Genomic DNA, 15,146 nt, shown 5'->3' with positions numbered 1-15,146 from the left:
TTTTTTGAGAGCGATCTAGAGCATGAGCAGGGAGGAGCAGAGAGAGGGAGACACAGAATCCGAAGGAGGCTCCAGGTTCTGTCAGCACAGAGCCCAACGTGTGGCTCGAATTCACAAACCACAAGATCATGACCTGAGCAGGAGTCAGACCATTGACTGAGCTACCCAGGGGCCCCAGGATTTGCTTCTAAATATAGAAGATATATAAAAAAAAGAACAGCCCTAAAAATAAAGCTAGTTAATGGGAGTTTATTCACATTTTTGTATGTTTGATCTTTCCTTAGAAAAAGTTTGGATGGAGGATGGGTTAAATAGGTGATGGGGATTAAGGAGTACACCTGTGATGAGCACCAGGTGTTATATGGAAGTGTTAATTCACTATACTGTACACCTGAAACTAGTATTACACCACATGTTAACTGGAATTTAAATAAAAACTTTTTTAAAAAGCTTGGAAAAGAGAGAAATAGGTTCTCCAAAGGCAGAGGATATCTACAAAATCTTCTCAGAACCTATGAGCTGCATCTGAAAGAGTAACCATAAGTAGCAAGTCAAATGTGAGTTCATGACCTGAGCCAAAGATGGATACTCAAAAGCCTGAGCCACCCAGGCGTCACCCCCTTTTTACTTTTTGACTCCCTTCATCCCCCACGCCCACCCACCTCTGGCAGCCACCAATCTATTCTCTGTATCTGAGCTTGGTTTTTGTTTTTTGATTCCACATATAAGAGATCATATGGTGTTTGTCTTTGGCTGATTTCACTTATCATAATGCCCTCCAGGTCCATTCACACTGTCACAAATGGCAAGATTTCATTCTTTCCTATGGCTGAAATAACAACCCATTGTACATACACACACAATGGAATATATGTACACAATTTCTTTATCCACTGCACTGATGGATACTTAGATTCTTTCTGTATTTTGGCTACTGTAAACAGTGCTGCTGCAACAAACATGCAAGTGCATAAATCTATTCAAGTTAGCGTTTTCATTTTCTTCAGATTCCCAGTAGTGGAGTTATTGGATCAAATGGTAGTTCTATTTTTTAATTTTTTTGAGGAACCTCCATAATGTTTTCCATAGTGGCTGCATCAATTTACTTTTCCACCAACAGTGCACAAAGGTTCCCTTTTCTCCACATCTTTACCAACCCTTATTTCTTACCTTCATGGTTTATTTCTAAAGGCCCTATTTTAATCTGAAGTATTGAATCTTTCAAGAGCGAAGATCTTTCCAGACATACTCTAAAGCCAAACATAGTTTTAACAGTAATGTTTAACTTCCTTATCACTAATAAATTCATTAAAAAATATCTCATTTTCAGCAATTCACTCAACTGATTATTTTTTGTCAGCTAGTGATTGTGAGCCACTAGAGACTTCAAGCTGTCTACTAGCCAAACTTCAAATCTTACAGGCAGCAAGAATTAAATAGCCAAAATACCAGTAAGCATATGAAAAGGTTCTAACCATCATTAGACACACACAAATGAATATTTAGGCTACAATCAGATATTCCTAAGTCTCCACTAAACTGGCTAAAATTAAAAGGACTGACAATACTAAGTGTTGTTAAGGAAGAGCCGTATGAACTACATCGGTGGGATTCTAAACTGGTGCAACCAACTACTTGGGAAATCTGTTTGGCAGTATCTATTAAAACTAAACAGATACATATCCTATAATCCAGCAATTCCACTTCTGGGTGTGTATCAAAAGACGCGTACTAAAATGATCATGGCACATTCTTTATAATTAGTGGAAACACCACAGACAGTCCAAATGTCCACAAACAGTACAATGAATACATCAATCATGGTGTATTTCATACAGGAACTACCTAGTAACAAAAAGAAGAAATTCTTATGTGGAGCAAAAGAAGCCAGACACAAGAGTTTATATTGTGTTATTCCAATTATGTGAAGCACAAAAAACATGCATAATTAATTCACTGAAAGATAGCAGGAGTATTGGGGTTTCTTTTGGGGGAGCAGGAAGGTGCAAGAGAGCAGGAAGGTGCATTCCTTCTGGAATGCTGGAAATGATACACTGATCTGAATGGTAGTTATACAGATATGTACATTGCTATACACAAGATCTGTGGACTTGACTGTATCTAAGTTATATCTCAATTAAAAAAAAATAAAAATTTATAGTAGGCAAGCCACTCAAAAGATAGTGTCAAACCTCCTTTGGTTGTCTAAGACACTGGTTCTCAAATGTGGTCCACTGAGACTCTTTCAGGAGACCCAAGAGGTCAAAACTGTTTTCACAATAAGATGACACTATATGCTATCATCACGGTCATTCTCTCTCCAGTATACAGTGCAGTGCTTCCAAAGGCTACAATGACGTATTCTATCACAAGAGATTGAAGGCAGAAGCCAGCTTTCTTCTACTAAGCCAAATGAAATATCTGCAAAAATGTAGAATACCATACCGCTCACTAGTAATTTTTGTTTTCTTGGAAAAGCTATTTTTCATAAAAGTATTCTTTAAGATGCAAGGAGTTTTATTTCTAAATGTGTACACAAATTTAAATTTTTTTTCCATTTTAATTTCCAACATAATAAACTTCAATGGATATAAGCCCATGTAAACAAAAGCTCTTTGACATCCTCCACAATCATAAAGGGGTCCTGAGACCATTAAGTTTGAGAATGGCTGGCCTAAATGATATACAATGAAAATAAGCTTCTTTTGCTACTTCTCTTGTAGTGACGAAAAATAAGGTAAATTTTCTCTGAAACCATCTGCGCCAGACAAATCACAGCTACTATATTTATCTGCATACTTTCATCCTCGATTCAGAAAAAACAACTTCCCTGAATATTATTTTCCCTAGCTAGCTACATCAGTTTTTAACAGCAGTTTGTCCTTAAAGCTTAAGCTAGACTTCAGATGAAAACTTAACCAAACTTTAAGCTGCTCTGCCAGCAAAGAAATTATATCCTGGCTACCAACTCTGTGGTCCCTAAATTCATACTACAAGCTGTTGGCCAAGCACAATTAGCCCATACGAATCTAAATAAAATAAAGCCCTCCAGAAAAATCCAGACACAAAGACACACAAAGGAAAAACAAGTTAGAGGAAACACTCAAATTATTTTATTACCCTTCCCTTTACTTGTCAATACAAATTCAACAACTCCTAAATCTATTAACCCTTTTTTTTTTTACCTTTCCTATGCTCCTGTACTTAAAAATTTTTCTTCTCTGGAATCCAGTTTCTTCCACATCTCTAAAGATAAAATTTATTAACTCAAAAAAAAAAAAAAGTAGCTAAAGTCATCTCTTGTCCAACACCATGGTTTTACAGATAATAGTAGTGAGGTCCCAAGAATTAAGTGTTAACACAAAGAAAGCACAGTAAGTGAAACTAAAACAGTACTCTTCCACTGACTACACCTTTTTCACTTCAAATACGAGTGCTGTTTTGAAACAAAAAACCTCCCAACTAGGAGCCAATGGAATTAATACGATTGTTTAAACAGTAAGATTATTAATCTACTTCTGTATATCAATCAAATTTAAAAGCTGTAAAATAACACCTATACAAACTATGGAAAGCCAACAGTTAACACTCTCTGGATGCCAGATTCTAGTCCCTTACATTTTAGGGGAGGGAGATGGTAAGAAAGGCATGTACTTTGACAATCCACTGTTTAAGTAATACAGCTGCACTGGGAAAATAAAAATACAGTCATCCTATAACCCAGATTCCTCTCTGACCTTTTGATAGAACAGACAGAAGCTCTCAAGTGGAGAGATGAAACTGGAGACGGAGGAAGAGCTGAAGAAACGAGAGACAATAAAGGTGCTTTGCTTTCCAGCTCAGCCTTCTCTTCAGTGACAGAGCCAAAGTCAAATTAGCAGCAACTCCCTCTTACGAGGGAGTCCCAGGTGTCACACTTCCTTTACTCCATTCCCTAAACCATTCCCTTATCATCCTTCCTTTACTCCATTCTCTAAACCATTCTCTTATCATCCACAGTGTTAAAAATACTGTCTCAACTCCTCCTGGCTCCCTAACTCTCCTCCGACATGGCTGCCTGATGCCATCAGTATTATCTTTCAAAACCCCAAATCTAATCATCTCTCACTTAATTTCAGGGTCCACCTCATTACTCTAAAAACGTAAGTGCCATAATGTGGCACTCAAGGTTGGCCCTCGTGATCTAGCCTCACCTCCCACAATCCCTTCTCTCCCAATTATCTCCAACACTCCTACATTCTACTACTAACTTTTCTCTAGAACACTATACTTTCACTTCCATGCCTAGGTTTCAAGTAGTTGTCCTCCAATTTTGTCCCCAGGACAGAGTTGGCAACCAGGGGGGTAGGGGAGCAGGTACTACTGGCATCTTGTAGGTAGAGGCAGGGAGGAATAGGATGCTACCTCACACAACAAAGAATTATCTGGCTCAAACTGTCAATCATGTTAAGGTTAAAAATCCTGATCTCAAGTTGCTCCCTCTGCCCAGAAGTCCCTGTTCTAATTCACACGGCCAAGAAAACTACACTTGATTGAGCAAACCTCACTCAATCTCAAACTACAATGATTTCCATATGTAACACAGCACTTATCACACGTAATTAATTGTCTGATCTACTTGACAATAGAACTTAGAAGGTAATAATCATCTTTGTATCCCTTGTGCCAGAATGGTATTAAATGAATGAATTCAATTCAAATGTTGCAAGATCGCAATCACCCAATCCAAAGCCTTCACTTTACAATTTCATGTTGGAGGTTAAGTAACTTACTCACTAGTTGATAGAGTAATTACAACTGCAATGTAAGCCTTTTGACTAAGATTAGAGCTCTTTACTACCCACTATACTACTCTCTCAATCAGGCTGAGGGAGGTTCTGAACACCTAACAAAAGACAGAGCCCCAGGAACTTCTCAGAGCCACCTTCCAGGGCCTGTATCTGAAGAATCACAAAAAGTATTAGAGTAAGTTAAAGCCAAAAGAAAAACATTGGAAAAATGCTACCAGAATTCAGAGAAAGTAAAGACCACTTTCCGACTAAAAAAAAAAAAAAAAAAAAAAAAAAATACTTCATGTATACGGCATGTGAGTCAGACACTGGAGGCTAGCCATAAAGGGAGAGGTCAGGCTCTAAGAAGTAAAGCAATGGAAATAGAAAAGGCTGGAGCACCCACATCACGTATGGATTGTTTGATTAGGTGGGAGAACAACAAATCAACTTGGAAAAGCAGACTGGAACTATGTCAAAATGACCTTTTTTGGGTAGAACTGGCATGGTAAATTTTAAGCAGCATTTTTCTATTTTAAGCAAGCTCTACAGTCAACATAGGGCTTGAACTCACAACCCAGAGATCAAGAGTCTCATGTTTCCACCATCTGAGCCAGCCAGGCACCCCAATTCTGAGCGGTATTTGGAGAAAAAGTGGGAAGAGATAAGGAGGTACTTGAACGTGATTCTTCTGGCTCTGTAGATGAATAGAAGCCAGAGAACCTTTCCATGATTTCTCCTTTCACTGACATGATTCTTTTTCCCATGATGCACTGGGAATAACTAAGGTAATCCCTGAGTAGGAGCAATTTAAGACAGCTAACATTTATGTGGCTCAGATAAGGACATCCACAGTCAGACAAGGAATGCACCTGCAGGAAGTACCATTAGGTTCCTCCTCCAACCCTCAGCCTGGAATCACAATCCCTTTCACCCCAGCTCAACAAGCTCCAAGTCAAACTCCCTCAAGAACATTGGATAATTAATACAGATCTACAAAGGACACAGTAAATAGATATACACATACTGATTAAGTAGGAGTAAATGAGTTTTTCTGCAGTCATTTTCACAAGAGCCTACATAGTACCCTTCCTTTTCATACAGAATGCATTCCTGAAAATATGACAGAAGTCAAATATTACAAAGCTAAACTACAGATTCACATGTTCCCTAGAAGTTTTTCCAACTGAGTGCAGGAAAGTATTATAAAATCCTTAATTATACCTCACCTTTCACATACAGGCTTTACTACACATTTGCCAAGATTTCCTGTGTCACCACTGAATAAAGTCAACCAACATAACCAATGAGCACAATCTAATAACCCCGTAATGTTAAAGATTTATATCCCTAATCAGTTCCCCATCAAGGATATTAAGTGTGGGACCTCGAGCTGATGCAAAGGACAGGAAACCCCTAAAAAGGATACTGAAGGATTAAATAATAGAAGTGTGAAAGAATAAGGAGTGTATAGAGCATTAGGAGAGTCAAGTAAATGAAGGCTGGAGGGGGGAGATAAAGAAAAACATGGTAGGAAATTAAGTTGGAACGTTATATTAAAATCAATTTCATGATCAAAGTTTGGAGCAGTGTTTACAAAAGCAGTATCTAAAAAAGGAGCCGGGGAGGGAGGAGGGACATGAAACTGTCTCCTAGCCGGGATGAACAAATGGCACACACTCAAGTCCTGAGGCAGGAGTAAGTAGAGGCAGAGGGCAGAAGACACGAGGATACGTGACTTAGTAAATTATGTGACCAATGAGAACGTTTGATTTAACACACATCTAAGCAACACTGTTGCTTCTAAATGATGGAATTATCAGAGGTGGGGTTTGTGTTTTGCTTTTTATTCCCTCATGCTCCCCGAACTTTTTAACAGAATAATTTCCTAATCAGGTGAAAAATTATAAAGTAACATCTTTAGAAAGTTTTCCATCAAATAACAAACTGGTTTAAAGTATTTAAAAGGAAGCTTTGGTGATATGAAAAATTCACTTATACAAAACAATATCCCCTAAGACATCAAATTAATGAAGTATTTTGTAATGCCTCCTCTTCCAATTTAGCTTTCCTTTAGCGAACAAACATCACTGCCCTGCTTTCAAAGTGGTATAGACCCTTGGGGCACCTGGGTGGCTCAGTCGGTTAAGCGTCCGACTTCGGCTCAGGTCATGATCTCACAGTTCGTGAGTTCAAGCCCCATGTCGGGCTCCATGCTGCCGGCTCAGAGCCTGGAGCCTGCTCCAGATTGTGTTTCTCTCTCTCTGCCCCCTCCCTGCTCATGCTGTCTCTCTCGGTCTCAAAAATAAACAAACATTAAAAAAAAGAAAGAAAAAGTGGTATAGACCCTAGCTCTTAATGGTTTGTAGAAATTGATTTTTAAACTCATTCAAACTGGTATATATGACAGAACAATTGTCTTGCTCATCTTGTATTCCTGTCATCTGGTACAACACCTACCACATAACAAACATTTAACATATTAATTGCAGGATTTAAGACATTTATAACATATCAATTGCACAATTTAAAACAAAGCACAAAATAAAAAAGATTGAAGAAAAATTAGACACAATGGTAAGCCTGAAGAAAGCTAAGATATGCTAGAAGTATCTCTAAACCAGTAATTTTCCAAGGGTGTTTCCATACTTGGGAACTTGTTAGAAATGTATACTCTTGAACCCCATTCCATACTTACTAAATCAAACTCTGGGGGCTAGACTTTAGAATCTTGCTCTAAACCAGGGCCGGGAAACTACGTTCACAGACCAAATCCAGTGCTGAGAATGGATTTTACACAGAAACATGTACCATCAATTTGATGACAGGGACACTAACTTTTTAATCCCCAATTAGGCAAAATACTGTACTTATTAGCCCCTCCCCATTCTATTCTTATTAGGCCTGAATTACAAATGATTGCACCAATTATCAGATTTTGAATTTCATCAACAGAGAATTGACCTAATATCCTCAATTTTGTCTCTTAGCATGCAAAACCTAAATATTTCTGATATGGCTTTTTACAGAAAAGTTTGCTGATCTCACACTTAAATTTGGGAGGTGTTATCAAGGAGACCAACCAAATCTTTCTACACTACCTTGATCAGAGATGAAACACTCTATTAGGATACAAAGGGGTCTAATACCATGTAATAATTCTCATGCTTTCTGGTGTCCAAGTTAATTGAGTAGACATACTTAGAAATTCTTAGAAGTAACCAGCTGAGAGAAAAGACCAGATGAGAGATGTAACCAACAACCTAAACTCTGAATAAACACCAAAGTCAGTACGGAGGAAATGGGTACGAATAGGGTAGGAAAGGGAGTCTTCTCCCACTTTTTTTTCTTCCTAAATTTTCTTCTCTTCCCACTTCATAGGCTCTATAACCAAGGATGGGATCCAAGACTACCAGCTCAAAATCATCCCAAGGAAAACAATTCCTCTGATAATGGTTGTGCAATCAATTTGGGTCTAAAGTGTTCAAAACTTTTATAATTGATCACTTACAGAAGGATAAATGGAAAGGAACCATAACATGATGACCCATCAATTTTGTATGTAGTTTCAGATAATGGGAGTCAAATATTCCTCCAGATTTTGCCATTTAGGCAATTATCATAAACAAGATTATTCTACATGCTCCGTAATACAAAAAGGTAAAGGACAGAATTACTGACCTTATTTATTATCCATTACCAGAGAGAATTTAAGTGTGGATTTTAGGACAGTGACTACAAAGGTAATGGAAACCCAAGAATAATTACTGTCTTGTTAGATACGGAAACAGCTTCATGCAGGAGGCAGTCTACACACACTATCTTAGTCAAGTTACTTCAGCAGCTTTTTGAGCCATGTTCTTCATTTGAAAAACAAGGAGTCTGAGTAGATCTAAGACTCCTTCCAGGACTGCTCATCATGAAACAATTATCAGGTCAAAGTAAGGGACTCCACGCAATAAAGAGAATTTAAAAAAAAAAAAAAAAAGAAAGAAAGAAAGAAAGAAAGAAAGAAAGAAAGAGAAATCATACCAGAATATAATATGGTTAACTGACTGTTCATACAACAAATAATTATTCATCTATGTGCCAGGCACTTTCTAGGTGCTAGAGATATATCAGTGACTTAGGGTCTGGAGTCTGATATCAAATGAAAGCCACTAACCTAAAAGAATTTGGAGGACAAAAATCAAGCAAAGCATCTGAATAAAATAAGTAAAGCAAAAAGAAAAGCACACCAACGGTGTAGAGGTAACTGACAGAGCATCAATACAGAAAAGGAATGGCAAGAGGAATGGCTGACACCAGAGTATGTAATTCCTGGCCAAGAAGTAAAAGCGTTGGTCAAGTACAGCTACTCCTAAACCCAATATGCAACAATTCTAATCCATTTCTACTGTACTTGACATTCGTGCTCACTGGAGAAGACCAGAGTTCAGAATGAAATTCTATTTAACTAAAAGAAACTGAAATGTAAAATAAAATTCCGTTGGCTTATACCATAACTAGGTATATTTCTTGTAACAAAATTCAGTCTCCATCTAGGAGGCACAATAAATGACAAAATTAGAGCTTGCAAGAACTTCACAGATCAGCTAGTCCCATGCCCCTCACTTCATACAACATAAGCTACTAGAATATCGCAATCTCTAGAAAGTGCCTAGCACATAGTAGATGCCCAATAAATATTTGTTGAATGGATAATAAGCAAACTAACGCCTTAGAACAGATATTAATAATGTTAGTACTAGATCTGGGACCCTAACTCCAAGAAGATGTTCAGTAAGACATTACGAATTGTCTTCTGTGTGTATGTACGTATATACATAAAACTCTGGAACCCTGGTCTCTCCAAACTATTAACCTAGTGTCTGAACTTTTTGCTACTTTGTGCCTGGAATTTTTGGCAATGTGACTGGCAAAATCAAGCTTGAGCAAGAACATTACTGCTTAGTGATAGGTCACAGAACTCAGTCTCAAATCTCCCTTTTCCCTGAAATGAAGTGCAAAGAAGCCCTTAGCTGCATATTAGAATTCTCTTCTGAGTTTTTTTAATGCCTAGTTTCCACCCCAAACTTACTCAACTACAATTTCCAAAGTGTAAGATCTAGGAAAATACATTTTGAAAAAGCTCTACGTGTAATTCTGATACGCAGCTGAGGTAGAAAATCATTGTTAGTGACTAGAAATAGAATCAAAAACCCATCTGCTGCCAAATACACATACAGAGTGTGTGTGTGTGTGTGTGTGTGTGTGTGTGTGTGTGTGTGCTGGAGCCCACAAGACTAAAACAGGCACATTTGAGGAATAAATTTAGGGAAGATGTCTAACAGTATACTTTTTCACACCTTATTCCTTAGAAGTACATTAACAGTGGTCATTATATTCTACAGTAACAACTGAATGAATTCAAACTCCAATATGAATATCAGAAGTTCCACAAAGTCTTTTTTCCTTGTGACACTTTGTAGCATAGAAAATAGGACTACATGATCATTAACAGAAAGGTCTTTCACAGATCTTGTGTCACACACAATAAGAAAGCTCATAGATTCCACATTAGCGGGCTCTTCTTGCAGCCTCAATATAGAATTTAACACAATGGACCAAGAGAATTACAAGAAATAAACACCACATAAAGGTGTTTATTGGTACTTCATTTATTCCATAACATTATTGACCAATACTACAAAAATGCAAGATGAAACCCTTACTTTTGAAAACTTTTTGTAAAAATTATACTGATTTTAAACTAAGCTAAATAAAACTGAGAATTTTCTAATTGAGATAATAGAAGTTCACATGATACTAAGTGTTCATTTATGAGATGATTTAAATAAATTATTGGGAGACAAATGCCTGGATTTTGCACCTTTTAGGAATGTTACAGTGCGTAACATTATTTTAGTCATAAACACACCCACCAACTAAACTATCAACCAGAATATGTTGGGAGACACACGGAAGAGGAAGAACCTACTTGCTGCAGAGCTTTTAGCACCTCCCTGGCTAACCAAGTTATTTCCCAAATTGCAGCTAATTGCCATATTTTTATTAAAATTTTAATCTAAAGCTACCTGGTTCGGGAAACAAACCAAAGATTGATTTTTTTTGTTGTTTTAACAGTGATCAGGGTCATTTCACTAATGTGGCACAGTAGTTGAAGCGTCACTGGTTTACAGAGCTCAGTCCCTCATCTATATGATACAAACAACACTACCTACATAAGGTAATAAATGGCAAATGTTTAACATAGTCCTGGCCGGTTATTAATGCTCAAAAAATTACAATTATGCTGATAACTGAAAACATTTGACAAAATAATTCATTTTATTTATCTGCTTGAAAGTTCAGTGAGAACATATTAACAGCATTAACGGTGATGTTCAACCCTGACCTCATGAAAATCAGCCACAGTGGTTTTAAAGTAAGCCTTTGCCCAGGACCCGTATCAGACCTAATCGGTCTTAGGGAGTGAAACCCAGGCATCAGTATTTTTTTTCCTTAAGTGATTCCAACGTGCAGTCAGGGCGGAGGGCAACGTATCAACCCTTTTCAAACACTAATGTTAGACCCTATAAGACAAGAACTTAGTAACAAATAGGACAGCACAGCTACAATAACAAAAGAAAAAGCGAAAATCCTTTTTTCCAATTTTTAGAAAAAAACCTCCAAGATTCAGAAAACATACTAGCAAGAAGCAAAATATAACGCAGACTATCTATCATGAAACTATCACGTTATTTCAGAATTCAGAAAAGAAAACAAAAACCAACCCAACTAGCTCAAGAACCACAGAATAAGATCCCTCCCCTAACTGCCCAGAAGACTTACAAGAGGACTGATCCTTTAACACCTCCCTCCATATATTTCAAACGATTTTCTTTAACCTAATTTAAACAAGGATTAGTTTCAATATTAAAATTCTAAAACTAAAATATAAAAACTTCACTAAAGGTGAACTTATCAAATAAATAAGCTGAACGTATGTGTCTAACTAATCAAGAACTTGACTAGCAAATTCACGACGAACATTTTCAAAAACTGTAAGGAACGTTATTAATACCACGTCAAAAAAATTATCTTTGAAGAGACAGCCACGAAATCCCTCATCTTCTTGAGGCCAGAAAATTTATTTCAAGATCCTGGAAGAAAAAAAGATCCAAAGTAAATCCTACTTCAGCATTCCATTGATTTAACAAGAGAACCATGGAGCACCAAAAAGAGATTACAATAATTTGGTGAAAAGTAAAATCTGCCCGTAAAGTAACTTTCTGAAGAATTTCGATTCTCACATGTACTGTTCTTGCTGTTATTAAATACCTCCAGAAATTTTCCCTCTCAGAAACTACCAAGGTCAGCAAACAAAAGGAAGAAATGGCGTGAGCACATTAAGATAACACGTTAAAAAATACAAGTTAAATGTCCTTGCAAAAAAACATATATAGGAAAAACGGTAGGGGGAAAAATTCGTATACTCCAAATACCTTATTTTCAAAATAGAGAAAACAAAACGTAATAAACATTTTGAGTTCACCTTTGGTGCACCAATTCCAAATACTTCTGATTTTCACTCTATGCAGACACTCTAAACAATAACGCTTAATCTTTAAGAACTTGGAAGGCATTTGCTGAAACCAAAATGGCAGCCCACTGAATCAGTAGACCAGAGAGATCTAAAGCAGAGTTTGCGGTCTCTATTTTTAAATTCAAGTGTAGGGATTAAGAAAGCCAAGCTAGTCGTGGTTAACGAGTCCTTACCATATAAATCGCTAAGAGTAGATCATGAGCAGCAAGAGGGGGTTAAGTACCTGCTGAAAAGTTTCCTAATCAATAAGTACACCCCAGATTCTTCGTCAGAAACGAAGGTATACAATCGTTATGTGGACTTTGGAGGCTCAGGGGATTCACGGTGAAAGACTGTTACAAATATTTCCCTCCGCCCAAAATAAGGCACGAATATTTACAGCTACAACCCGCTCAGTTAAATTCAAAGACAGTTCGAATAAATTACTCACACCTGTAAACTGCCCGCTGGAAAATCCAATAAACGTTGTAACTAGGGAACTTTCAAAAAATACTCTCAGTTTAAGAAGGTTCTATTGGAAATCCTAAAAAAAATTCCCGTATAAGTTCCAGTCGCCACATAAGTCCCTACAAAGATTACAAAACAGTGTATACACCTGCTCCGTACCTCTTAGTATTTCACAATGAATGAAAAATAAACAATGTATCAAACCCAAAGCCTCACACCACGAGAATCTGAAGGTTTCATTATTAACAAGCTCGCACATGCTAGTATTTTTGCAGAAACGGTTAAAAATAGAAAAGTGATGGGTCCAAGCTGGCTTGGAAGCGATTTTTGCATCCAAAACATGTTTCGCGGCTTCGGCCCTCAGCGAATGAAGCGGGGGAAGGAGGTGTAGCAGGCCGATAACCCGGCTCAGGCTCCCAGGCCACAGGGCCTAGGAGAAGCTGCCGGTTATCGCGGGAGGGTGGGGGGGCGGCGGACAAGTCGTAGGGCCTGATAGCCAGGCGTATCCGAGGCCTAGCTCTGCTGCTCCAAATCACTCCACCTCAGTAATGGCGTTTGGTGTCAAGTGGAACGAGACTGGGGAGGAGAGCGGCCGCGAGCCGACCAAGCTGCAAGCCCGGGGACCGGGGGGGCGACTAGCCCCCCGCCGCCGACCGAGCCCCCGGGGCGCCGATGCGGGGGACGCACGCCGGGCCCGGAGACTCCATCCTCCCACTCGGCCCCAGACAGGACTGGAAGGGGGAGGAGGGGGAGGGACGAAGCCGTCAGCCATTTTCCCTCACAGTCCAAAACACACAGACACGCTCCCGGGACACCGGCTCGGCACGGAGCCGGGCCCTGCGCCCCCACCCGCGCAACGCGCCGTCACCCAGCCCCGGGCGGAGGAGGGGGAGCGGGTAAGCCCCCCGGACCTGACGGCGGCCAGCCGCGGGTGGGGGGGTGGTACCGTGGGCTCGCACACCCCCCTAGCCCTCCTCCCCTCACTCGGATCCAGCTGTTGGCCCCGGAAAAGCGCGTTGTCCCAGCGCGGCAGGCTACTAACCGCACGACACAGGCGTCTTGTCTTCAGAACCAGGGCAGGCGGAGGCAGCAGGCAACTGCGAGATTCACTCAGTCCTAGGACAAGGCCGACCCCGGGTGCATCCCAGGCCCGACGGTGACGGGCGACAAAGTGTCCGTTAACACCAGGGAGCTGCACAGGGGGCGCCGGAATTCGCTGCTCGCCGCGCCCGCCCTGCAGCAGCGGTAGCGGTGGCCTCGGCCGCCGCCTCCTCCTCCTCCACCAGCGGCGTTGGCGGCCCTCTTCCCCCTTCTTCCCTCGGGCCGGGGCTCTCGCTCGGCTCAGACGGGGCTCCGGGCGGTGCGTTTCTCCTGCGTCACCTCCTGCTGCTCCTCCTCCTGCAGTGGCGGCTTCACCTTTCCCTGGTCGCCGCCTGTGTCCTCGCTCCGGGCCTGGTCGCTTTGCTGCGGCTTGCTCTTCGCTCCCGGCGCCGACCGGAGCACCGGGGGCTAAGGCGGCCGCCTCCCGGGAGAGAGGCGGCAGCAGCGGGCTCCCGCGAGGCCTGTGAGCTGAGCAACGCGGGGAGGGGCTCCGCACGGCAGAGGCCCGGACGGGCCGGGTGCTGTAAGGTTGCGGCTCCGGCGGCGGCGGAGACTAGCTTCCGCAGCCGCGGACGCCCGTCCTCGCCAATATGGCGGATCCGGCAAACCAAAAAAAAAAAAAGAAAAAAAAAAGAAAAAAAAAGAAAAAAGAAAAAAACCGCTCGGCCAGTGGCGGCGGTTGTGGCGGCGGCGGCAGCAGCACTGGTGGCGGTGGAGGCAGCAGCGCGGCGGCGCAGACTCCCACTAGCCCCAGCACCGCCCAAAACCGTGAGGTTCCCCGCCCCCCCGTCAAGTCCCGCCCCTCACAGGACCCACCCCTTGGCCCTCCTCCTCCATCTCCTACCTACCCCACCCCCCCACCCACCCCCCCCTCGCTCAGCTGCTCCTTCTGCTCCCTTCTCCTCCACTCCGGGCCGTAGAGCCAGGGAGAGTTGCGCGTGCCACGGGGGAAGCCGGGCCAGGCGAGAGACGCTTGGAACCGGGAGAGCTAAAGTGGGGGAGGGGAACACAATGCGGTAAAGACGGTTCACGCACAACCGTTGCTTCCGGCCGGCCCCTCTAGGGTCCCACTATGACCAGGAACTGTGTTCCAAACCCCTCAAGTCAAGACCGTTGTGAGGGCAGAGGTGACACGAGGACGGGGAAAACCGGGGGAAGGGAAGCCCGGAAGGATCTGGCGCACCACGCCGGAGAAGGAGCTGGGAGACCAGGACTGGCAGAGTGTGTGGTCAGGACAGGGT

The 15,146-nt window shown here is 41.4% G+C and overlaps 1 protein-coding gene across 1 annotated transcript; it reads right to left on the bottom strand.

Annotated features, from left to right (window-relative positions):
* Positions 1–11,826: 11,826 nt before the first annotated feature.
* LOC124509233 (translation initiation factor IF-2-like) lies at positions 11,827–14,742 on the bottom strand. The gene is made up of 3 exons (XM_047075781.1): positions 14,713–14,742; positions 13,847–14,458; positions 11,827–11,914 (listed from the first exon to the last, which is right to left on the bottom strand). Exons 1-3 carry the CDS (start codon positions 14,740–14,742, stop codon positions 11,879–11,881), a joined length of 678 nt encoding a protein of 225 aa, XP_046931737.1. The 3' UTR covers positions 11,827–11,878.
* Positions 14,743–15,146: the final 404 nt, after the last annotated feature.

The sequence above is a fragment of the Lynx rufus genome, unplaced genomic scaffold (genome assembly GCF_022079265.1).
Source record: "Lynx rufus isolate CCGP_SWC_20201006 ecotype Redwood Valley unplaced genomic scaffold, mLynRuf1.p SCAF_14, whole genome shotgun sequence".
NCBI classification, from domain to species: Eukaryota; Metazoa; Chordata; class Mammalia; order Carnivora; family Felidae; genus Lynx; species Lynx rufus.
The sequence above is the reverse complement of the archived record's forward strand: the minus strand, read 5'-3'. Positions and strand labels throughout refer to the sequence as shown.